The sequence below is a fragment of the Salmo salar genome, chromosome 05, assembly GCF_965601325.2.
Source record: "Salmo salar chromosome 05, fSalSal1, whole genome shotgun sequence".
NCBI lineage: Eukaryota > Metazoa > Chordata > Actinopteri > Salmoniformes > Salmonidae > Salmo > Salmo salar.
The window spans coordinates 55,170,001-55,196,813 of NC_138295.1; the positions used below are offsets into that span (position 1 = coordinate 55,170,001).

Below are 26,813 nucleotides of genomic sequence, written 5' to 3' on the forward strand. Positions count from 1 at the left end.
AAAAGCAGGTGGACAATAAGAAAAGCAGATGGACAGACGGACAGATAGATGGACAGACACAGCCCCCTCTGTGTGTGTAGACCAGCCCCCCCCCCCCCACTGTGTGTGCAGACCAGCCCCCCCTGTGTGTGCAGACCAGCCCCACCCCCCTGTGTGTGGACTAGCCCCCTCTCTGTGTGTGGACTAGGCCCCTCTCTGTGTGTGGACTAGGCCCCTCTCTGTGTGTGGACTAGGCCCCTCTGTGTGTGTAGACCAGCCCCCCCCCCGTGTGTGCAGACCAGCCCCCCCTGTGTGTACAGACCAGCCCCCTCTGTGTGTGTAGACTAGCCCCCCCCCCCCCCCCCCCCCCCCCCCCCCGTGTGTGGACTAGCCCCCTCTCTGTGTGTGGACTAGGCCCCTCTGTGTGTGTAGACTAGCCCCCTCTGTTTGTGTAGACCAGCCCCCTCTGTCTGCTGGCAGTTGGGGGTGCTTGTTCACCTGTTTCTGTAGGCGGTCATTCTCCTCCTGCTCTGCCCTAGCTCTCTCCTGCGCCTCCTTCTCCTCATCCACACGCTGGGCCTCGTCTCTCAGGCGCTGCTCCTCAGCCATGAGGCGTGCCTCCTCCTCTCTGCGCTTGCTCTCCTCTGCCTCCCGCAGCTTACGCTCCTCTCGCAGGACCCTGAGCAAAGAATGACAAGCATTTAGCAATCCTACCTATAATGCAGTCTCTTCCCCACCTTCGCTGTGTCGCCATGAGTATAGCGAGCAATACAACCTATTATGTATCGACAACCACTATACCAATCAAAACATAGGCTCATTTACAAATTTACAGCGCCGGAAAATATTCAGACCCCTTGACTTTTTCCACATTTTGTTATGTTACAGCCTTATTCTAAAATGGATTTTACAAAATTTGGGGAAAGGCACACACCTGTCTATATAAGGTCCCACAGTTGGCAGTGCATGTCAGAGCTAAAACCAAGCCATGCGGTTGAAGGAATTGTCTGTAGAGCTCCGAGACAGGATTGTGTCGAAGCACAGATCTGGGGAAGGGTACCAAAACATTTCTGCAGCATTGAAGGTCCCCAAGAACACAGTGGCCTCCATCATTCTTAAATGAAAGAAGTTTGGAACCATCAAGACTATTCCTAGAGCTGGCCACCCGGCCAAACTGAGCAATCGGGGGAGAAGGGCCTTGGTCAGGGAGGTGACCAAGAACCCGATGATCACTCTGACAGAGCTACAGAGTTCCTCTGTGGAGATGGGAGGACCTTCCAGAAGGACAACCATCTCTGCAGCACTCCACCAATCAGGCCTTTATGGCAGAGTGGCCAAATGGAAGCCACTCCTCAGTAAAAGGCACATGACAGCCCGCTTGGAGTTTGCCAAAAAGCACCTAAAGACTCTCAGACCATGAGAAACAAAATTCTAAGGTCTGATGAAACCAAGATTGAACTCTTTGGCCTGAATGGCAAGTGTCACGTCTGGAGGAAACCTGGCACCTTCCCTACGGTGAAGCATGGCGGTGGCAGCATGATGCTGTGGGGATGTTTTTCAGCGGCAAGGGATTGGAGACTAGTCAGGATCAAGGGAAAGATGAACGGAGAAAAGTACAGAGAGGTCCTTGATGAAAACCTGCTCCAGAGTGCTCAGGGCCTCAGACTGGGGAGAAGGTTCACCTTCCAACAGGACAACGACCCTATGCACACAGCCAAGTCAACGCAGGAGTGGCTTTGGGACAAGTCTCTGAATGTCCTCGAGTGGCCCAGCCAGAGCTCGGACTTGAACCCAATTGAACATCTCTGGAGAGACCTGAAAATAGCTGTGTAGCAACGCTCCCCATCGAACGTGACAAAGCTTGAGGATCTGCAGAGAAGAATGGGAGAAACGTCCCAAATACAGGTTTGCAAAGATTGTAGTGTCATAATCGCTGCCAAAGGTGCTTCAACAAAGTACTGAGTAAAGGGTCTGAATACTTATGTACAGTGGCAAGAAAAAGTATGTGAACTAGAGGTCGGCCGATTATGATTTTTCAGCGCCGATACCGATACCAAAGACATGGAGAAATGCATATGATGCAGCTTTCAAGTTGAAGGCGATTGATCTGGCTGTTGGAAAAGGAAATAGAGCTGCTGCACGGGAGCTTGGTCTGGAGCAATGACTTTCTTGGTAGGCTACTGTTTACTGCATATTTTTTATTTTTTGTTACAAGCCGTGTTTCGTTAAAGCCTATTTATTTTTGTTACAAGTCGTGTTTCGTTAAAGCCTATTTATTTTTGTTACAAGCCGTGTTTCGTTAAAGCCTCTGTAAAGTTAATTTTTTTCAATGTACCGGTAGGCACCTGCGGCTTATAGACATGTGCGGCTTATTTATGTTCAAAATATTTTTATTTTTTAAATTCAGTGGGTGCGGCTTATATTCAGGTGCGCTTAATAGTCCGGTAAAATTACGGTACCTTTGACTATTGGATGTTCTTATAGGCACTTTAGTATTGCCAGTGTGCCCCTACCTGGGCTCGAACCAGGAGCACATCAACAACAGCCACCCTCGAAGCATCATTACCCATCGCTCCACAAAAGCCGTGGCCCTTGCAGAGCAAGGGGAACAACTACTCCAAGTCTCAGAGTGAGTGACGTTTGAAACGCTATTAGCGCACCCCGCTAACTAGCTAGCCATTTCACATCGGTTACACCAGCCTAATCTTGGGAGTTGATAGGCTTGAAGTCATAAACAGCGCAACGCTTGAAGCATTGGCAAACGCACGAAAGCTGCTGGCAAATGCATGAAAGTGCTGTTTGAATGAATGCTTACGAGCCTGCTGCTGCCTACCACCGCTCAGTCAGACTGCTCTATCAAATATCAAATTATAGACTTAATTATAACATAATAACACACAGAAATACGAGCCTTAGATCATTAATATGGTCAAATCCGGAAACTATAATTTCGAAAATAAAACGTTTATTCTTTCTGTGAAATACGGAACCGTTCCGTATTTTATCTAACGGGTGAAATCCATAAGTCTAAATATTCCTGTTACATTGCACAACCTTCAATGTTATGTCATAATACGTAAAATTCTGGCAAATTAGTTCGCAACGAGCCAGGCGGCTCAAACTGTTGCATATACCCGACTCTGCGTGCAATGAACGCAAGAGAAGTGACACAATTTCCCTAGTTTAATATTGCCTGCTAACATGAATTTCTTTTAACTAAATACGCAGGTTTAAAAATATATACATATGTGTATTGATTTTAAGAAAGGCATTGATGTTTATGGTTAGATACACATTGGTGCAACAACAGTGCTTTTTTCGCGAATGCGCTTGTTAAATCACCCGTTTGGCAAAGTAGGCTATGATTCAATTATAAATTAACAGGCACCGCATCGATTATATGCAACGCAGGACAACCTAGATAAACTAGTAATATCATCAACCATGTGTAGTTAACTAGTGATTATGTTAAGATTGATTGTTTTTTATAAGATATGTTTAATGCTAGCTAGCACCTTACCTTGGCTCCTTGCTGCACTCGCATAACAGGTAGTCAGCCTGCCACGCAGTCTCCTCGTGGAGTGCAAAGTAATCCGATTACCGATTGTTATGAAAACTTGAAATCGGCCCTAATTATTCGACCATTCCAATTAATTGGTCGACCTCTAATGTGAACCCTTTGGAAGATGAAGATCAGATCAAATTTTATGACCAATTTATGCAGAAGTCGAGGTAATTCCAAAGGGTTCACATACTTTTTCTTGCCACTGTAAATGTGATATAAATTAGCAAACAATTTGTGTGTAAAAAACGATTAAATCAATTTTAGAATAAGGCTGTGACCTAACAAAATGTGGAAAAAGTCAAGGGTTCTGAATACTTTCCAGAAGGCACTGTATACATCTAGATTTAGAATAAATCAGTTAGCATGTGCTCTATCTTAAAGAGTGAATCTTTGTCTTTGTACAACATTGGCAATAGCTGTGTCAGGAAAATAAAAAGTTGAACACAATCAGGAAATGAAACTATTTTAAAAAGAAATAGTTCCCTGCTGATAAAATGGAGAGGAACAGAGAGCAACAGGAGCCCATTGCCCAGCCTGACAGCTGTCCTGATATAAATACCCAGTGGTCACATAGTAACTGTGGTCAACATGGCACAATAGGCTGACGCGGGAAATCCTTTTTAGCTCATAAATCTGAGCGGAGGGGGGCAACTTAAGCCGTTACACAAATGTCAACAGCTCCACACCTCTGGGGGTAACACGAGCACCACACATACTGTATCGCAGACAGCGCTGAGTGGTCTAATTCTGCCATGCATACGATACGGTGGAGAACTGTACTGTACTCCATATGTTGATGCTTTACACTTGAAATTATTCAAATTGTGATGTGCTGCCATGGATACTTCCACCTTGTCCCATCAAGCTGGTAAGAGATAGGTTGTCTTTACAGTAGATAGGATAATGGATATAAGGTGTTTCTGGAAGAACTGGGAATATTGGGGAAATTTCAGGAATTTTGCAACCCGACTAGACGCTGCTCTGGCTCTCTCCAGTGTGGGTTTATGTACTACAAATGAGGATAATATGATTCTCACTTCTCTCTCTCATCCAGCTCGCGTTTCTCCTGCTCCTCCCGCTCCCTCTGCTCCCGGGCCTGCCTCCTCTTCTCGGCCAGGATCCGTGCGGCCTCCTCTGGGTTGTTGGTGCCCGCCATGGGCTTGGCTGACGAGGAGGCTGGGGCTGGGGACGATGCAGGGACACTGGGGGTTGATTGGGCAGAAGGAGGGACCTCAGAGGGAGTGGCGGTGGCCGTCGTGATTGGTGTACTCAGCGAAGGGGGCGTGGCCAGAGCGGAGGATACCACGATTGAAGGAACGGGGGAGCCTGGAGAGAGAGTTGAACAGGAAAAGAGGAGAGGAATGGGAAAGTCCAATAAAAATATTTTTCTATAGACAAATCACTGTTCACACTATAGTCTTTTTTAAGCTGAAACCTTGATAAAACTGTGCAATTACACTATGACAAGTACACTAGACCTCTGGTCTAGATTCGTCTTGATTGATTCAAACAGTGGCAAAGCATGGAAACATTGGCCATTTTTGGATTCTGTAAACTTGGGAGACTTGTAATTATTAAATAACTGATCACCATAGCTGCACCCACCCGTAGCACGCGTTCCAGCAAGTATATCTCACTTGTCAACCCCAAAGCCAATTCCTCCTTTGGCCGCCTCTCTTTCCAGTTCTCTGCTGCCAATGACTGGAACGAACTACAAAAATCTCTGAAACTGGAAACACTTTTCTCCCTCACTAGCTTTAAGCACCAGCTGTCAGAGCAGCTCACAGATCACTGCACCTGTACATAGCCCATCTATAAATAGCCCAAACAATTACCTTTTCCCCTCCTGTATTTATTTATTTAGTTTCCTCCTTTGCACCCCAGTATTTCTACTTTGTACACTCATCTACTGTCAAATCTACCATTCCAGTGTTTTAATTGCTATATTGTATTTACTTCACCACCATGGCCTATTTACTGCCTTTACCTCCCTTATCTCACCTCATTTGCTCACATTGTATATAGACTTATTTTCTACTGTATTATTGACTGTATGTTTGTTTTACTCCATGTGTAACTCTGTGTTGTTATATGTGTCGAACTGCTTTGCTTTATCTTGGCCAGGTCGCAGTTGTAAATGAGAACTTGTTCTCAACTTGCCTACCTGGTTAAATAAAGGTGAAATAAAAATAAAGAAATAAAATTATAGCATTTTTCAGTAATTAGCACCACCTCTGCTGTTCCTCACTGTGTGTGAAGGAGAGAAAGACAGAGAATCTGTGTAACTCCCTTAACGAGCTGGCATTGCTGGCGTGCCTAATTAACTGCGACGGTAATCATCCTCTGGGTGTGCCGACGCTACTGCGCACTGACAGGCGTACACACGCATTCACTTTTTCCAGTTTGAGTTTCAAGTTCACTCTTCTCAGCAACGGGAACAACTGAGCCAAACCACAAAGAACTAAAGAAGCAAAGTATGAATCAGCCGTGGCAGGCAATGGCCTACAGAAAACAGACACACTAAAATCCAACTTGTGTCAGGGGAAATGAAAAGGTACTGAATTGTATGGGTACACAGTGTTCTCACAGCTTGTGTGCCAAGCGCATACAAATATACCAGATTCTAAAGTTTCTAGGGTGAGTGAGTAAGTCCATATTGTTCAAATCACAACTTTAGTGTGAAACAGTCTGTGGGCAGGAAGTCCACCCAGTGATGGTTGATGTTTTAAATGATGTTAACAGTCTACAAGAATGATAGGCTTTCCTCCTTATAGCTTTGAGAAACTAGACGGAAGACAGGCCTTGCTTTCACAGAGCTTAATGTCAATGTAAATATAACTGGCTTAAAATGGGATATAAACACAGCTACACTGGGGCATGGCAAAAGCAGTGGGTTGTTTACTTGCTACACTGGAAGCTTAACTTATGACCAACGCGAGCAGAGCGCAAGCCACTTCATCAAGTGTTCCTGGTCATGAGTTACTTAGAAACAGAACGTCATTTTACACTGAGCAGCGCAAGCCTGTCGCGAACCGCACTGCCTACACCCATGTTTCATTGAAATGAAAAGGAGTGTCTCACGCTCTGCAAGAGTTACGCGTCTAGTGTAGCGGGCCAGTAATGGTTACCAATTGAACTCATTCCAACAACATAAAGAATACACCCCACTTAAAGTGAATGCGGTTACACTGATCAGTCCCTTTAAAATTGTCCTGCACAGTTGTGATCCCTGTAAGAGGAGTACACTGTACTAACACATAACCCTCCACCTGGGGGTACTAACTAGCTACTGGATACTCACTCTTGCCTTTGGACTGCTCGGGTGTGGCTGACCTACGGCCGCGGGTCTCCCTGGCCCTCTCCAGGGGTACGGGGGAGGAGGTGCGCCCGTGGTCCACCCGGGCCGGGGTCCTAGCCCTCTTGGGCCTGGCCTTGGGGGTGGAGGGGCTAGCCCGGGCTGAAGAGGAGGGGTTGGGGGAGGCAGCAGGGCTAGTAGAGGAGGAGGAAGGTCTTGCTCTAGGAGTAGTAGCAGGTGAGGCAGCCCGCTGTCTGGATAAGGGACTAGGACTGGAGGGAGGGAGGGAGGGAGGGAGGGAGGGAGGAGGGAGGGAGGGAGGGAGGGAGGGAGGGAGGGAGGGAGCTATTATGAAAAATATGAATACATACAGTATGTCTGACAAATCATTAGAAATCATTAGAAATATGTAAATAATACTAAGTAAACAACAGTTAAGTAAAGTTTAGTCGAACATTTAGCCATATCCAGTCCTAGGGATGAAAAAATTGTTAGTCTCTATACACAATTAAGCAAGGAGACTACCACTAATACATCCAATACTATTGAACTGTTTCTGTTACATATGTGCCTCCCTAACCTCGAGTCTCAGACAGCAGTCAGTCAACATGACCTCACCAGGTAGCAAGGGTCAGACACAACACAACACAACATAACACGTGTAACATTGTGTGGTCTGTGACAGAGCATTATGGGATGGTTTCCCAGCAGTAGACAGTGTAATAGTTGCCGCTCCGGAAGGGAAAGTTCCATTATACCAGAGTGATGTGTGTGTGTGTGTACTTTTCTTCTTCCTTAAGGCATCTGGCATTCTCAGCTCTCTCTCTCTCTCTCTCTCTCTCTCTCTCTCTCTCTCTCTCTCTCTCTCCCTAGACCCTTTTGTTAAGTCGGAGCACTCATTTTTGTCTCTCTCTTCCCCTCTATCTGTCAGTGAGCCCATCCATTTCCATGTCCCGCGGCCGGCTATGCTAAACGCACTGGATAAATATCCTTCGGCTCAGGGGCCTCATGCTTTTAAGTCTTAGCCCGAGTTCACTTCAACACACAGACACGCTGGTTTTACCATCTGCACTCGCAGCCATGGTATCTTTGTCTCTTACTGTATCCCTAACCTCAGGAAACACTCTAAGCTCTAATTGTAGTATTTTACCCTATTCACACTACAATGTCGACCCGATCTATGTATGCTGTGCTGGCTTGTATATGTTCTTTACACATGATCCTTTTCAGTAAGTTTTCAACAACTATGGTGGATGTGTAACCAGGACAATACAGTACAGCCTTGGCTTGACTTGGTTCGACTCGGCTCAGTAGTGTGTAAAGGGTGTTCAATGCTTTACTGTGCCAAAGGCAGATACAGTAGATCTGTGTGAGAGCAGGTTACCTGGGGTCCGGTTTGTGTCTCATACTGGGTAAGCACTGTCTCTTCTTCAGCACCTTGTCTTTGCTGAGAGCACTCTTCTCCTTCTCGTTCTCCCGCTCCTTGTCCTTCTTCTCTTTCTTTTTCTTCTCTATCTGCAGAGAGACAAGGGCAAAGACACAAACCATCAGAAAGGTATAAATGATAAAAAAAATCTCTCTTGAAACCCAAAAATATACGGTACATTCTCGCTTATTCAAAAGTGCCAAACAGTGTTGCATTGCATTTAAACGGTAAGGGATGGTAGTAGAGTCTGGTTGAGCAGCGGCGCTCCAGATTTCAGACCATGCAGGCCTGCAGGCGACAGGTGTCGAGTCCTGTCTGTCTGTGCCCTTCACTGTCTAGGACCCTCTTCAATTTGTATCTCTCCATCTACTCTCCTCTCTATCCTGTCTATGAAATTGAAAAACACGAAAGGAAAGAAAAAGGGGTGGTTGACGTACCGGCGTGGAGTCGCGTCGGCGCTGGGTGATGTCGGGCGTGCTGGACGTCACCCTCCAGCGGTCGGAGCAGCGGTGGTGAGGCCGGTGGGCACACAGCGTCAGCGGGCTGGCCGAGGCCGAACGAGGGCACAGGGGCGACTCTGGAGGGACGGGAAGGAGAGGCACATAGAGAGCAGGCAGGAGATAGAGTGAAGGGAGGAGGAGAAATAAATACGACACCCATATCTTAAAACACAAGCAGAGCACAGGCAGCAAAGCTATTCATTTCCACACATCACGTCACATCAGTGTTTCTCAAACCTCTTATCGTAGTTCATAAGCTCATTCAAGGGCTTGATGATTAGCTGACAAGTGGAATCAGATGTGCTAGCTCTGACTGGAGCAAATTGATCAAATACATGGAACTGCTGGGGGCCAAGAGGAGAGGTTGGAGAGATGCTGTTCTAAATGACAAAGATCCCCACTAATAGCAGGTCTCATCTATCCCAGTGTGACTGTGATAACTACTTACGGTCTTTACCGTTGCTGAGCACGCTGGCGACACTGCGACTACGGGCCAGAAAGGACAGGGTGGGCGTCATCAGTCGGTCCACAATGCTGCTCTCCCATGGGCTCAGCTGGAGGCTACGGGCTGCTGGAGGGGACAAATATTGCCAATGTTATCGCATATATTCAAAAACCTACGGTGGCCCAAGGGGCAAATCAGCTTCATTTCAAAAGCTGGTTTGCCTCTTAGAGCCACCGTGAATGTCTCCTCTTCTGTATCGCTACATCAGACGACGTCAGTGTTCAAACAGTATTAATATGCACCTTATACCCACTAACTGTTTGATAACTATTGCAACCTAATTTGAGTAAATTACTCAAATGTAATGATCCAATCTCGCATTCACATCACAGCATCACAGAAAGGCCTTTTGCTTCTCGTTTTATATAAAATAGTGACAATGAGCTAAGCTTCGCTCAGTTAGCTTTCCCACGTTATATATTATAATGACAGATCAAATAACACTATCTCACCCGCATAAACCCTTATGTCTCTAGTAAACATGCTCTATGGGGAAATGGTGGGTTCCATATTAGACTGGGAAAACTTCCAGACACATAATAACATGAGAGGGAGGAAGAACACAACCCATATGCCAGAGCAGTATAAAGTAAGCACTGCCAGATTTAGCATCATACTTTATTTAGAAAAACACCTCTGGCTATGGAGGCAGCTGTTCAGAACATTGACATTGAAAACGAGGGAGGAGAGAGATGAAAGAAGTCCACTGCAGAGGTTTGCTCGGGGTCGTTTATGGTACACCAAATCACATCCCACTTCCCTATTAAACCTGCCCTGAAGGATAATAAGGTTATCCAGCAGAGAGGGAAAGAGAGAGAGAGAAAGTCTGAGAGAGAGCGAGAGAGAGAGAGAGACTGAAATAAAAAAAGAGAGAAGAGTGAGCTTTTGATAGACAACGAGTGAAACAAAAGAACAGGGGGTAGAGGAGAAAGAAGAGGAGTAGAGATAGAGCGGAGGAGACGAGAGAGAGGAAGAAGAGAGAGACTAGAGTGAAAGATAGGGTAGGTAGAGAGAGGAGAGAGAGAGAGAGAGAGAGGAGAGGAAAAGGGGGAGAGGGTTTACGCTTTCACCAGAGTCACCTTAATCTATTTTCAAGCGTCACAGGTGTTCCTGTGGAGTTTTCAGAATGCATTATCTCTCAAAACGCTGACTCATCCCTTAGTGGCTGACTTTTTTTATTTTAAACACTAAAGTTCCTATGTGTTCACACTGTGTGTTCACACTGGTACACTGCAACCTACCTACTACATGTACTTCTGAAAGAACTCTGTACCTGCAGTGGTGTTCTAGGTGCACGGAAACACCTCTGACTTGTGTGAGTAACTCTGAATATGAGTTACTAGATTCAGCATAGTACAGTGTAGTTATTTCGGGTTAGCATAGGCCTGATAACCCATTCATCATCATCATCACCATCACCATTCAAGACATCATCATCACCATCACCATTCAAGGCATGATCATCACCATTCAAAACATTGACCAATACTTTCCAACGAGTGAAAAAACATCTACTGACACACAAACCAAAGAGCACGAAATGACCATCACCAGCAAATGAATAACCCAAGAACACCAAAAACGTTGGACATAAAATATGAAGACAGCGTAAATGAACCCATATATTCACACCAAAGTATGAAGTATATAAATGCAGGGACTGAACATAATGCAGAGGGAGGGAGAAAAACCATAACCCATGAACCACAGAAGAAAAAAAAAACGAAGGTGGATTTGAATTTGGAAGGTGAAAATGATACGGTAATCAACCATCGAACACAGACAGGCGATTGGATTGGAGACAGCGGTGGGGAGAAAAAAAACTGTGGGGGAAAAAAAATGTGAGAGAACGGATATGAAAAGGGGGCGTTCCCGGAAAAGGGGGCCTGACGTGTCTTACTTCTGTTGGGGGAATTCCAAAGGGTGGCGGAGGACTTGGAGAGTCTCTTGTTTATAACCGAATCCACGTGTTTGGGCAGGTTGACCGCCGACATGGAGCATCTGCCTGTGAAGCCAAGAGAGTAGTCCACAGAGATGGTGGGTCACACTGTTTCACACAGGGGAGGGAGACCTCCAGGATGTGTCACGGTGATCTCAATCCCCCCCACCCACGCATACATACATACAGCAAACATCCAAATTCCAAAATGGTGCATTTCCAGAGGGCAACTATTTCTGATTCAATAAAGAAACAAAATAATAAAATATCTGTATTGAACTTTTCTCATCTGACAGTGTTATTTTACATTCCTTTTGACATGGAGATAACGAGAAACAGAACTGAAATTCAAACTGTCATGTCAAAGTATACTTTGAGGAGCCTCCACCAGAAATCGAATACAATCTGAAAACAGACAATTGATGGTAGAGGGAAATAACACAGCTAGGGGGCTTTTTCTACACACGGAAAAAATATATTCAAAGAAATATTGTGTTGAGTCTAGTGGGTCATGCATCATTCAGTTAGATCTTGATATTCAAAATAGATACACTTGACAGTAGAAGTCAAAAGTTTGGACACACCTACTCATTCAAGGGTTTTTCTTTATTTTACTATTTTCTACATTGTAGAATAATAGTGAAGACATCAAAACCATGAAATTACACACATGGAATCATGTTTTCACTATTATTCTACAATGTAGAAAATAGTAAAAATAAAGAAAAACCCTTGAATGAGTAGGTGTGTCCAAACGTTTGACTGGTACTGTATGTCTAACCTGCATTGATATGATTAGAATGTAAATGTAAAAGAGGAAACGTCCCATCTTTGTCCCAACATGAGCCTGCTGTACACAAAGTAGTAACAGTGTTTTTGTTACCACAACCTGCTGTACTACACAAACTAATACCAATGTCAGTCAACACAACTGACACAAATGTAACACAACTGACAACCAGTGGAGTGAACTACTGAGACAACCCACTGATTAAACACCATTCCCCTCCAGACCCTCTAATAGAGACTAATCATGTGAATATTGTGCCCTTTATTAAATGCCACCAGACATACGAAAGTAAAGTCTGATGTTAATGGGGGAATTGGATGTCTCTGTCCTAAATGTCCCTCCTCCGATATGGGTCTGTTGTTGTTAGAGATGGGCTGGGAGAGTTTCTTTGTCTGCAGGCCAAGATAGCGCTCTGATGCCTTTTCCTAAATAACTCTGATGGACTCTCAGTAGTCCATTGTATCCTGTTTGTTTACGCTTGTTACTGTTCAGTCTTTCTTTTCCTTCTTTTTTTTCTCCACCTTTCAGTCTTTGACAGCAGAGGAGGCTGGGGGGCAGGTTGATTTGGCAGACAACATTTGCCAATACTCATGGCTCATAAGGGACGCAGTCTGGTCCCAGATCTGTTTGGCTGTCTTGCCAACATCTATAGTCATTGTGACCATAGACGCATAAACAGATCTGGGACCAGGCTATTAGTGATTCCATGACTTAAGATAATATACTGTATATGAGACCTCCTGAGATTTAGACTTGCAAAGGTGGAGAACAGCTAATGACCCTGAATTAAACAACCAGTCAAGCAGTAGCCTACACTATGTGCCAGAGGTTGGTTGCGCGGATAAGGCCATAACCCTGCTTGCGCGGGTTCGAATCCCGGTCAAACCCAAGACTCTTCTTCACACTACTTAAATTCATTCTATCTGTCTCCCCTTCATTCCTTTCAATAAAATATGAATAATATAAAATCCTTTAAAAAAAAATTGTACACTGTAGAATCACCAGAGACTGTACAAAAACAGGGGAAAAGAAAATAAGGGGACGACTGTTGAGTATGTCGCACAAACGCAGACCGGAAAACATTGGTCAGAATTGTTTGTGTCTCGCAGGGCATCACTACATATCTAACACCATCACAGCCCCACCCCACACATATACACCTCAACCATGCCTGGTCATCTCATATTCACCTCGGCCTTGTCATTACCCACCTATTTCCTCACGGAATGAAGCCAATGTTCCCTCCCTCTGCAGGGAAACTAGACTACTGTAGTGTAGCACATCCCAGCAAGAGCAGATAGGGACCTCAACCCACCTGTCGTGTGTGTGTGTGTGTGTGATATCTCAGAGTGATTTCATTCGAGATAACTATGTATCTGTGATGAGGTTGAGAGGAGCTGTTCAGCAGTGTAGGCTGATTGATGCCAGACTGAATCACGGAGAACCACCACTGCTTAATAGGGTTGAAGGTGACTGGAACTCAAGTTTGACTGTCACTAATTGACAATATACTTTAAGGTGAGTGACCTAATTTATGGTTTACTTATGTGCAAAACAACCGTAAGATTGTGAAAATATGTAGAATGTGAATGTCTGCACGGCAGTGCCCTTTTCACACTACTGAAGCGAGCCAAAACAAGCTGTACTGCACTGGCCTGATAACGCATCCACCAAAGTTGCTGGAACTGTGCTGGGAAGGACCATGTGAAAAGAAATGATCCAAGCCAAAAAAGTCGTTTGGCTCGGCAAGATAGTGTCAAATGTGTATAGATGAGGCAGCTGTCTTTGAAGGAAGGAGAGGCTTTGGCAATGTCTGGATCAGTGGGCTCTGGTTCTGGGTTCCTGTTTCAGCGGTAGGTACTCACTTTCTCTCTGGCTGGAGTTCTGGCTGAGGCCTCCGGCCCAGGACAATCTCTGCTGACGGATCTCAGCCCAGGTCTTCTTAGTGGACCGCTGGAGGGCAGCCTCATACCGCTCCTTCATACCAAACATGGAGAAATAATAGGTTAGCACTAGTGAATAATTCTCTTACCCAATCTCTTCTTGTTACCCACCCACCTTATTCTCTTTTTTTGTTAAAGTGAGTGGAATTTCACCTCTCCTTTAGTATTTTCTGACCTTCATTAAGACAGTGTGGAAATAGATATGGGAGACAGGTTAATAGAATCAAATCAAATCAAATTTTATTGGTCACATACACATGGTTAGCAAATGTTAATGCGAGTGTAGCGAAATGCTTGTGCTTCTAGTTCTGACAGTGCAGTCGCGCTTCAGTTCTGCGCGAATGCTGCCATCAATCCACGGTTTCTGGTTAGGAAAGATTTGAATAGTCATAGTAGGTACAACATCTCTGATGCACTTGCTAATAAACTCGCTCACCGAGTCAGCGTATACGTCAATGTTATTGTCTGAGGCTACCCGCAACATATCCCAGTCCACGTGATCGAAGCAATCTTGAAGTGTGGAATCCAATTGGTCAGACCAGCACTGGATAGACCTGAGCACGGGCGTTTCCTGTTTTAGTTTCTGCCTATAGAATGGGAGCAACAAAATGGAGTCATGGTCAGATTTTCGAAGGGAGGGCGGGGGAGGGCTTTGTTTGCATCACGGAAGTTACAGTAGCAATGATCCAGAATGCTACCAGCTCGTGTCACGCATTCGATATGCTGATAGAATTTAGGAAGCCCTGTTCTCAGATTAGCTTTGTTAAAATCCCCAGCTACAATAAATGCAGCCTCAGGATATAGGGTTTCCAGTTTACATAGAGTCCAGTGAAGTTCTTTCAGGGCTGACGAGGTATCTGCTGGGGGGTTATACACGGCTGTGACTATAATCGAAGAGAATTCTCTTGGGAGATAATGAGGTCGGCATTTGATTGTAAGGAATTCTAGGTCAGGTGAACAAAAGGACTTGAGTTCCTGTATGTTGTTATGATTACACCATGAGTCGTTAATCATAAGGCATACACTCCCGCCCTTTTTGCCAGAGAGATGTTTGTTTCTGTTAAGGGTGTGTACCAGAGGCGAAGTCAGGTGCAGGAGAGCAGAGTGTAACAGGCGCACTTTTTATTCCGGTCCCAACAAAAGCACATAAGTACATATAACATGCCCAAAACACGGAACATAAACAAAAGTCTGGCGCGTAACAATACCCACATAACATCAAAACAATTTCACACAAAGACATGGAGGGGAACAAAGGACTAAATACATTCAGTGTGATTAGGGAATGAAAAACAGGTGTGTATGGAACCAGACAAAACAAATGGGAATATGAAAAATGGAGCGGCGATGGCTAGAAAGCCGGTGACGTCGATCGCCGAACGCCGCCCCAACAAGGAGAGGAGCCGACTTCGGCGGAAGTCGTGACAGTTTCTGTTGGCGCGATGCATGAAGAAACCGGGTGGCTGTACCGACTCTGACAACCTATCCCAAGTGAGCCATGTTTCCGTGAAACAGAGAATGTTACAATCTCTGATGTCTCTCTGGAAGGCAACTTGTTCCCTAATTTCGTACACCTTGTTGTCTAGAGATTGGACATTGGTGAGTAATATGCTCGGAAGCGGTGTGCTCACGTTCTAAGTCTGACCAGTAGGCCCCTCCGTCTGACTCTCCTGTGACGGCCGCGTTGTTTTGGGTTGGCCTCTGGGATTAGATCCCATGTCCAGGGTGGAGGTCCAAACAAAGGTTCACGCTTCAGGAAAGTCGTGTTCCTGGTCGTAATGTTGGTAAGTTGACGTTGCTTTTATATCCAATAGTTCTTCCCAGCTGTACGTAATAACACTTGAGATTTTATGGGCTAACAATGTAAGAAATAAAACATTTAAAAAAAAATCTCCATAGTTTCCTAAGGACCTGAAGCAAGGCGACCATCTCTGTCGGCGCCATCTTGCAGGGAAAGCAGGAAAGGCGGACGTGGGGATTGAACCCACGATCATCAGGGCTCTAATATTGGCTTGCTGTGAGGAGTGTTATCACCCGTTCTGGGGTGAAGTTTCCCCTAGGTACAGATCTAGGATCAGCTGCCCCTCTGCAAATACTAACCTTTGTCATTAGTTAAGAAAATGCTAAACTCTCCTAAGATTAATGTCTAGGGGTACTTCACCCTTCTCCCTCACAACCCACCTTGTTCTTCTCTAGTTTTTGTTTCTGCCTCTCCTCCAGGGCAGCGCGACGTTTCTCTGTCTTGATCCTTTGCTCCTCCAGCTTCCTGCGCCGCTCGTCCAGCTGGCTCTCCTTCAGCTGCCGGGCCTTTTCCTCTTTCTCCAGCCATTGGGACTTCTTCGCCGCTACGGGAAAACCACATCAGAAGGGTTAGAGAGGCAAGATAACAAAATTGGGATCAAGAGAGAACTCTCCCTCTCTCTCTTTGAGGCCCTGTTCAAATGTTTCAAAAGTGCATCCTTCATTTCTCCCTTCCTTGAGACAAAAACTGATTGGAAATGACTAGACAAGTGGAAGCCATGTGGGGGAGCCCTCTCTTTCTTCCTGTCCCACTTATTTGAGAATTTTCTATTCTCTCTTTGAATACAATACCCTTTGCAGCTGATAGGCAGAGCCATGTTGCATTGTTAGATGTTGACCAACATTTTAATGTTGTTTTGCTATGGACAAAAAATTGAGTCCCTAGTGTTTAATCTGTTTCAATTAAAAACTGTACTTCTTCCAAAAGCAAATCTGCGGTAAACAATAGTTTAAGTAGTTTTAAATAAAACACAAATGCCTCTTCACTCTGATGTTGACTGTGCTTTAAAATCTCAAATCCCTCTAAAGTGCGGGTGTGTGAAGCAGTGTTTCTTTTCAACAGAGAAATTCCACTTTCCCTCAGATATAAATTGAATTACTTCACTTTGCACAGAGCGACACAGAGGCAGCATTATGCAAGGTTCAGCTGATACCCCTGGACTGACACTTTACCACGTTAATCGCATCATGCGCCGGTTTCAATAAACTGCTCGCTTTGATATGGTAAGCGTCCCCACCCCCGGAGCCATTCAAAGAGGGTGTATAAGGTGGTATTATGCCACCACCTCTATGACTGCTCCTGCGTCTTAAATGGCATCTTATTCCCTACATAGTGCACTACTTTATGACCAATGCCCTATAGGGAAATAGGGCACTAAATATGCAACAGGGTGCCATTTGGGACACATAGTGCTTTTCTCTCTTTGCACATAAGCCACTAGATCTTTTGGCTTAATTGAATAAACCCCCATGAACGATCAGCTTCTTTAGGGGGGGGTACTTGCTGCAACAAAAACGACTGGTTATTTGGTGGATATCAGATTACTTTAGGGGAATACTGGGGTAACATTGGAGGCAAACGCTTAGATTTATCACAAGGCGCACAGCTGTGCTTTTATTTGAAAGAAGTAGGCTCAAAAAGCACCAGGAAACAAAAAGCACCATCCCACCATGCCACAGCAGGCCAGAGGGCCCCAGCACTAACAAAATGAGTTCCTACATATTATCTTCTACAGTCAGTGTGCATTTCGGTTCAACGTAATTACTTTTAATAACAGTACTTTGACTCCAGTAAGGCAAGGGCATATTATTAACTTCTGTCAAGGCAAAGCTTTGAGGTCTAGCAGTAGAGGTAATTGCATGCAGACTGTCTCGGGTTTCAACCTTGTGGAAATCTGAAGTATGGGGAGTGAGAAGGAGGGAGTGTGGGAGAAGGGAAGAGGAAGGAGAAGCAAGGCTTCCAGTGCAGTGTCCACAGAGGCTACATGTAAGGGCTGGCTATGGATGGAGAATTACACAGCTCTCGCCTCCACTGACTCAAAGGCACACCGACTAGTAAGAGTGAGAGCATGACAGACTGCACACTGCCATTACACATCAAATTGTCACGTCCTGACCATAGAAAGCTGTTATTTTCTATGGTAGAGTAGGTCAGGGCGTGACAGGGGGTTTTCTAGTTTAGTGTTTCTATGTTGTTATGTTCTAGTTTTGTATTTCTATGTTGGGTTTTGTTTGGGATGATCTCCAATTAAAGGCAGCTGGTCATCGTTGTCTCTAATTGGAGATCATACTTAAGTAGGTGTTTTTCCCACCTGGGTTTGTGGGAGATTGTTTTTGAGTTAGTGTATGTTTCACCTCTGCGTCACGGTTTGTTGTTTTTTGTTCTTTAGTTTATGTGTATGTATTGCATAGTTTCACCGTGAAAATAAAATGTGGAACGACACACACGCTGCACTTTGGTCCGCTCCTTCCTACGACAACCGTGACACAAATATGTGACAGTGTGAGTGTGACACTGACAAGGCCCACATGAGATCTTGGCACATTGGCAGGGAGCAGCACAGTGGCCATGCTAATTTAGAACATGTATAGCATTGAGGAGAAGGAAAAATATATTGCTATAGGGAACATTTATAATGCTGGTGTCAAATAGACAATTATTTTGTGCAATAAACGCATACTTTCTGTTAATAACTGATCTTAGGTCATTTAATAATGTCCCCAGTGATCTGATTTCAGTTTTGACATCTGTCGTTGTTTGAATAGGATGGCGTAGTGCCAGTTGAGCCAATTAAAAAGTGTGTGTGTGTATGTGTGCATATTGAAGAGATCAACGGCACTACATTCCCCTTGTGGATGTGACTTAAATATGGTTCTCCTTCCCTTCATCTCCCCTAATGTTTCCCTGCATTGACACTCAACATCTTGGTCTGCTAGGCAGCAACTAGAGACATTAAATAATCATTAACTGAGTCATGTTCCCTCCCTGTCCACATTAAGTATGCATTACACTCTACAGAGAGCCAAGAATGGACAACTCATATGGTCACAGGGCCAAACACGTCTTCTTGGGCCAAAGGGGACATTTCATGCAATACTCAGCAGAGGCCTATCAAAATACTAAAACATACAGGGAGAAAATCCGGTCTCATTTGAGGAAAAAAAAAGGAAAACAATGGAACAATATAGCCTACATTTGAAGAAGACACAGTACGCTCCAGTTTTTGATACTTCAAAAGACTGGCCTTCTTAGCCTTGGTTTTCCTTCATAACTGGGAATGCAAACACAAATATAGATTGCATCTCAGTGAATGAAGGAATTAGATCCGGGAGAAACCCTCTGTCTGGACTCCTGCTGGATCCATGATGGTATAACACATTTATCCCAGATTTACTATACTTTACTATGATGATGAAGGCTGGATTTACCAGAAGGCATATATAATACTTCTATGAGGTTCTTTACTTAAGCAGCTTCCAGCTTTGTACTCCAATTGTGAAATTGGAACATATGGGATAATGAACATGACCTTTATAGTAAAAACTAGTCTCTCATGACAGACTGTTGACATAAATGTTTACAAATGAAGTAGCTGGCCAGGGAATGTGAAAATTGGATCTGGGTTCCGAGATTAAGTATAAACACATTTGCCATTCAGCAAGGGTGATGTGACCTTTGATTCCTATCCTCTCTTTATAATTCCTGTATAAAATGGCAAAATAACTGCATTTAGTGGTAATAAATTATATACACTGCTCAAAAAAATAAAGGGAACACTTAAACAACACAATGTAACTCCAAGTCAATCACACTTCTGTGAAATCAAACTGTCCACTTAGGAAGTAACACTGATTGACAAAAAAATTTCACATGCTGTTGTGCAAATGGAAGAGACAACAGGTGGAAATTATAGGCAATTAGCAAGACACCCCCAATAAAGGAGTGGATCTGCAGGTGGGGACCACAGAACACTTCTCAGTTCCTATGCTTCCTGGCTGATGTTTTGGTCACTTTTGAATGCTGGCGGTGCTTTCACTCTAGTGGTAGCATGAGACGGAGTCTACAACCCACACAAGTGGCTCAGGTAGTGCAGCTCATCCAGGAAGGCACATCAATGCGAGCTGTGGCAAGAAGGTTTGCTGTGTCTGTCAGCGTAGTGTCCAGAGCATGGAGGCGCTACCAGGAGACAGGCCAGTAGATCAGGAGACGTGGAGGAGGCCGTAGGAGGGCAACAACCCAGCAGCAGGACCGCTACCACCGCCTTTGTGCAAGGAGGAGCAGGAGAAGCACTGCCAGAGCCCTGCAAAATGACCTCCAGCAGGCCACAAATGTGCATGTGTCTGCTCAAACGGTCAGAAACAGACTCCATGAGGGTGGTATGAGGGCCCGACGTCCACAGGTGGGGGTTGTGCTTACAGCCCAACACCGTGCAGGACGTTTGGCATTTGCCAGAGAACACCAAGATTGGCAAATTCGCCCTGTGCTCTTCACAGATGAAAGCAGGTTCACACAGAGCACGTGACAGACGTGACAGAGTCTGGAGACGCCGTGGAGAACGTTCTGCTGCCTGCAACATCCTCCAGCATGACCGGTTTGGCGGTGGGTCAGTCATGGTGTGGGGTGGTATTTCTTTGGGGGGCCGCACAGCCCTCCATGTGCTCACCAGAGGTAGCCTGACTGCCATTAGGTACCGAGATGAGATCCTCAGACCCCTTGTGAGACCATATGCTGGTGCGGTTGGCCCTGGGTTCCTCCTAATGCAAGACAATGCTAGACCTCATGTGGCTGGAGTGTGTCAGCAGTTCCTGCAAGAGGAAGGCATTGATGCTATGGACTGGCCCGCCCGTTCCCCAGACCTGAATCCAATTGATCACATCTGGGACATCATGTCTCGCTCCATCCACCAACGCCACGTTGCACCACAGACTGTCCAGGAGTTGGCGGATGCTTTAGTCCAGGTGTGGGAGGAGATCCCTCAGGAGACCATCCGCCACCTCATCAGGAGCATGCCCAGGTGTTGTAGGGAGGTCATACAGGCACGTGGAGGCCACACACACTACTGAGCCTCATTTTGACTTGTTTTAAGGATATTACATCAAAGTTGGATCAGCCTGTAGTGTGGTTTTCCACTTTAATTTTGAGTGTGACTCCAAATCCAGACCTCCATGGGTTGATAAATTGGATTTCCACTGATTATTTTTGTGTGATTTTGTTGTCAGCACATTCAACTATGTAAAGAAAAAAGTATTTAATAAGATTATTTATTTCATTCAGATCTAGGATGTGTTGTTTAAGTGTTCCCTTTATTTTTTTGAGCAGTATATTATATGATTATACAGGTAACTGACAAAATAAAGGAAACACCAACATAAAGTGTATTAATAGGGCGTTGGGCCACCACGAGCCAGAACAGCTTCAATGCACCTTGGCATAGTTTCTACAAGTGTCTGAAACTATTTTGGAGGGATGCGACACCATTCTTCCACGAGAAGAAACTTGGTGTTTTGTTGATGGTGGTGGAAAACGCTGTCTCAACCGCCGTTACATAATCTCCCATAAGTGTTCAATTGGGTTGAGATCTGGTGACTGAGACGGCCATGGCATATGTTTTACATTGTTTTCATGCTCATCAAACCATTCAGTGACCACTCATGCCCTCTGGATAGGGGCACTGTAATCCTATGGGGGCATAGCCATGGCAGTCAAAATGATGGCAAAAATAATGGCCTGCTCAGCATTTCTATACATGATGGGATGCTATAATGCTTAACAACACCTGTGTGGAAGCACCTGCTTTCAATATACTTTGTATCATTTACTCAACATGGAAGGAAAACATGTGATGGAAGTAGACACTGGGCTGACGTCCTATGAAAAAAAGGTGCACACACGCAATGTGGGACTGGTACAATTACCGTATATACGTGTAACCGACGGTTATGGATGAAGACCGCCATGAAATTAAAATAACCGTCAGAATTTGTGGAACGAACAGCTGACTGAAGACCGACCGGCCGGCCGGTCATGCAGTTGAGTACCTTTATGCGGTAACATGGACTCTTTACAACGTGATGAAACTTTGTTGCTCTTTGTTGAAACAAGCAAGTTCTTGTAGCAAATGAGTCGTCAGTTGGCTAGGCAACGCCCCCCTCCCTGCAGCAGCAGCACACATAGAAATAGAATGAATAGAACAGGCTTGGATCCTCTAACCCTGGCAATTTGACTGATAAACTCATTGGTACTCTCACAATGGCAGCCTGGTACTGTGATGCAATCATTTCCATGGTAATGTAGAAAGTTCATTCAAAAGACTTTTTGTAGAGAGGGTGATTGAGCGACAAACAGACACAATTGTTAAAATCAATAAAGGCAACAGGTCAAAACTGCAGGTCATGACAACAAGAATCCTCACCACTACCACCACCACCACTACCACCATGGACACATCGGTTGTGACTTACCTTGTATCTGGCCGAGCTTGTCTGGAGGGGGGGATGGGCGAAAGAGAAGACAAGAGCAACTGTCAATCATGCAAAGCAGTGCACGTCGCCAGTGTGTCACTAGAGCCAAGGACAGCGTGGCTTGTGAAATAAACAAACCAAAAAACTCAAGCAGGTGACAGGCAGCCATTTTGACTGACAAAAGAAATAGAGCCAGAGAAGTGTTAAGGCAAGTGGAAGCAGGGCATTGACATATGCTACTATCAATTGAAAACTATTCTTTATCAATTGACATTGGGTTAAACATATAAGTTCAGAGCTGGGGATCTTTAAAGCATTTGTGAGTTCAAACAAAAAGGGGTTGGCTCGGCTATTGTTTTAATAAAAAGCACATGAACATTTATTTGGAGCATGCACGTTGAAAACTGTGTCCTGAAAGCCAAATACTAAATCATCATTGGCTTGGTTTTCGTTCTCATTGAAGTGCTCAGCTTGAGCTTGAGCCACGGCCTAGGTTGGTTTGACGTTCATTCAACGTTTTCTAAATGTTTCTGTGATACATGTGCACACCATCTGTAGGCCTGAAAACAAAGCCAATGCCGACACAACCTGAAACAAAATCTGCCACCACCCCTTACCCCCCAACACTAGGGGGCATCCTCTCCCTGTGTACAGAGTTTCCTCCTCTCAACCCTCCATCTCAGCTTACCCAGATATTTGGCCTTCTCCTCTCTCCGCTCCTTGGCCAGCTTCTGTCTCTCCTCTGACTTCACTGTGTCTAGGGTGAGAATGAGAGAACAAGAGAAAGAGCGAGAGAGAGTAAGTGAACGTGACAGGTCATTGTACACAGAGAGAAGCCCCAATCCAGCCCCACATCGGCAGAGCGATGAAACGCTGGAAGCTGGCAGTCAAATCTGGCAACTATATCAGAGCCAGATAGAGACTCCACTCTAGTATCTAATAGAAGTGAAGGAGCAATGTGGGAAACACTCTGATTAGGACTGGTGGTTGGTCACACCATGGCACACCTCGGCTACTGTGTCCTGGTGAGGATTCATGAGTGAACATGTAATTGCATTCAGTTAAGTAATGCACCTAATCCTAGACAGGATATGGCTATAAACAGGGTTTATGTTCTTTCAGCATTCAATTTAGCCATTATTGACTTATGAGGAAATGCACAATAAACAATCATGTTTGGAAGGCAGAAACGGTCTTTGTCCAACCTCGAGACAAAAACATTGTACATCAGAACAATCCATTTCTATAGAGGTCCTCGTCGATCTTCAAGCAGAGCTGTCTTGCAAGTTATTGTATATGTTCAAAGTCCCTGATGGTGCTGACTGGAAAATGTGGGTGTGTATCTGTGTTACATTACTGAAAAAAGGGAGAGGAGTGTTGATTTATCTTTTCCTACTGTAACATCTCTGGTGTCTGCATTCCTCTGAGCATTCCTCTGAGCACCTTAACCTTAACCTCATGCCTGGGAAGCATAGTCCTACTGTTTCAGGAATTCTACTGCACCCCTTTGGGTTGTTTGGTATAGATTCTTTGTGGAACATTTCCCCTGGCCCATAACCAATTATCAATTTAACCCCAATTGGTTTTGAATGATATTAAAAAAAAAAAAAAAATCATGTAATTAGATGATCATGTTGTATATGATTCATTGCATAATTATGACCTAGGCAAAACTCCCTGAATGAAAACACCATACTGTAATTATTATGATGTAATTCTCAAATGCCAAGCACCATTTACTACCTTTTCATGACAACTGATCGGCATTTAACCGGCCAAGTTGAATTCTACTGTATGTGTGAAGGTTTCGGGCATCATCTTCCTTCCATAAACAGAGCATATGTTCTACATCCATGTCACGATTCATACCTCAGGGGAGTCTAACACATTATAACAATATCATCACAGTGCTGAAACAATCCACCAGATACGGAAGATAAACAGCAGCCTCTCTATAACATCTTCTGATCCACTTTGACACCACGTCTGATTATGTATAGCGCTGTAAAAAGCTCTAGCGTGCGTTCGTTCCTTCGTGTGTGTGTGTGTGTGCGTGCGTGCGTGTGTGTGCCCTGACCATCACTATGAGTCCCCCCACAGGAGCATCAGAGACCGAAACAGAATCAAGTTGACCCAGAAACACTGCAGCGTTTTTGGGTTCCAGACTGTTAGCAGCACACTCCTCAAATCTCAACAATATGGTTCTCTCTCATCTCTTTTACTTGCCTTTTTGAAAGGAATAGAGGAGCAGTTTTATACATAGCGCTCATGGCAGACTGTAGTACTAGCTAACGCACACAGGATTTGGTTCTGGGGTCCAAGTTTTAATGCATAGGGAACTTTTGTCTGGGCATATCCAATTGGTATCCTTTAAATGGATACCTTCTCTCATTGGACGAAGATGGGCCTGCCTTTCTGGCTATACAGTGCCTTCAGAAAGTATTCATATCCCTTGGCAGCTTCATTAAATAGTCCCGGAAAAACACCAGTCTCAACGTCAACAGTGAAGAGGCGACTCCGGGATGATGGCCTTCTAGGCAGAGTTGCAAAGAAAAAGCCATATCTCAGACTGGCCAATAAAAATAAAAGATTAAGATGGGCAAAAGAACACAGACACTGGACAGAGGAACTCTGCCTAGAAGGCCATCATTCCGGAGTCGCCTCTTCACTGTTGACATTGAGACTGGTGTTTTGTGGGTACTATTTAATGAAGATGCCAGTTGAGGACTTGTGAGGTGTCTGTTTCTCAAAATAGACACTCTAACGTACTTGTCCTCTTGCTCAGTTGTGCACCGGGGCCTCCCACTCCTCTTTCTATTCTGGTTAGAGCCAGTTTGTGCTGTTCTGTGAAGGGAGTAGTACAGAGCGTTGTACGAGATCTTCAGTGTGTTCGTAAATTCTCGCATGGAATAGCCATCATTTCTCAGAACAAGAATAGACTGATGAGTTTCAGAAGAAAGATCTTTGTTTCTGGCCATTTTGAGACTGTAATCGAACCCACAAATGCTGATGCTCCAGATACTCAAATAGTCTAAAGAAGGTGGGTTTATTGCTTCTTTAATCAGAATGACAGTTTTCAGCTGTGCTAACATAATTGCAAAAGGGTTTTTTAATGATCAATTAGCCTTTTAAAATTAGAAACTTGGATTAGCTAACACAACGTGCCATTGGAACACAGGAGTGATGGTTGCTGATAATGGGCATCTGTAGATATTCCATTAAAAATCAGCCATTTACAGCTACAATAGTCATTTACAACATTTCTGATCAATTTTATGTTATTTTAATGGACAAAAAATTGGCTTTTCCTTCAAAAACAAGGACATTTCTAAGTGACCCAAAACTTTTGAACGGTAGTATAATTATTTTCACAATTCTTCAAGCTCTGTCTAATTGGTTGTTGATCATTGCTAGACAACCATTTTCAAGTCTTACCATAGATTTTCAAGCAGATTTAAGTCAAAACTGAAACACGGCTTGGTAAGCAAATCCAGTGTAGATTTGGCCTTGTGTTTAAGGTTATTGTCCTGTGTACAGGCTTCCTTCTTTTCACTCTGTCAATTAGGTTAGTTAGTATTGTGGAGTAACTACAATGTTGCTGATCCATCCTCAGGTTTCTCCTATGACAGCTATTAAACTCTCTAACTGTTTTAAAGTCACCATTGGTCTCATGGTGAAATCCCTCTCCGGCAACTGAGTTAGGAATGACGCCTTTGTAGTGTGTAGATCTTTGTAGTGACTGGGTGTATTGATACACCATCCAAATTGCAATTAATAACTTGCTCAAATGAATATTCAGCGTCTGCTTTTTATTTTTACCCATCTACCAATAGGTGCCCTTCTTTGCCAGGCATTCAAAAACCTCCCTGGTCTTTGTGGTTGAATCTGTGTTTGAAAATCACTGCTCGAATGAGGGACCATACAGATATTTGTATGTGTGTGGTACAGAGTTGATGTTGTCATTGAAAAATCATGTAAAACACTATTTGTCACAAAAAAGAGCCGTGTTGAATAGACCAAACTGCAGCGGGAATATGGATGCTCATATTTTAATTTTAAAAAAAAAGGAGTAAAGCATCCACTGGAAAAACAATACACACGACAGGAACAGTCTTACAGGCATACAAAAACGCAGTGCAAGAACAACTACCCACAACCCCAAAGAAAAACACACACTCCTATATAGGACTCCCAATCAAAGGCAACTCAACACACCTGCCTTCAATTGGGAGTCCAATCACCCACACAACATTTAACAAACACAAACCCCCTGCCACATCCTGACCAAGACTAACACAATTACGCCCTCTGCTGGTCAGGACGTGACAGTACCCCCCCCCCCCCCCTCAAGGTGCAGATCCCGGAATGCACCTAAAAAAAAGAAAACACCAAAAAATCCCCAATACCCCAACAAAACCAATAAACAATAACCCATAAACAATAAGGGAGGGAAGGGAGGGTGGCTGCCGTCACCGACGGCACTGTGCTACACCCTCCCTCCCCAACCCACCTATCCTGGAGGTGGCTCAGGTGCAGGACGTGGACCTCGCTCCACCTTCGGCGTCGCCCACTTCGGTGGCGCCGATAGCTGCGCCGGGCAGACGGGCCA

General features: G+C 44.6%; 1 protein-coding gene across 9 annotated transcripts in view; it reads right to left on the minus strand.

Moving 5' to 3' along the window:
- The window catches only part of LOC106605129 (uncharacterized), a 67,416-nt gene that overhangs the window by 10,765 nt on the left and 29,838 nt on the right, over window positions 1–26,813 (minus strand). For 3 of the 9 annotated variants that reach the window (XM_014200466.3, XM_014200465.3, XM_014200470.3), the window contains exons 3-13: window positions 22,893–22,961; window positions 22,205–22,225; window positions 16,124–16,287; window positions 13,865–13,976; window positions 11,171–11,275; window positions 9,214–9,336; window positions 8,703–8,842; window positions 8,224–8,354; window positions 6,846–7,111; window positions 4,582–4,870; window positions 478–658 (exon numbers count right to left, since the gene is read on the minus strand). In XM_014200466.3, coding sequence (XP_014055941.3) covers window positions 478–658; window positions 4,582–4,870; window positions 6,846–7,111; window positions 8,224–8,354; window positions 8,703–8,842; window positions 9,214–9,336; window positions 11,171–11,275; window positions 13,865–13,976; window positions 16,124–16,287; window positions 22,205–22,225; window positions 22,893–22,961 — 1,601 coding nt within the window. The remainder of the gene's footprint in view (window positions 1–477; window positions 659–4,581; window positions 4,871–6,845; window positions 7,112–8,223; window positions 8,355–8,702; window positions 8,843–9,213; window positions 9,337–11,170; window positions 11,276–13,864; window positions 13,977–16,123; window positions 16,288–22,204; window positions 22,226–22,892; window positions 22,962–26,813) is intronic. The other 6 variants (XM_014200467.3, XM_014200469.3, XM_014200472.3 and 3 more) reach the window with 6 other exon arrangements.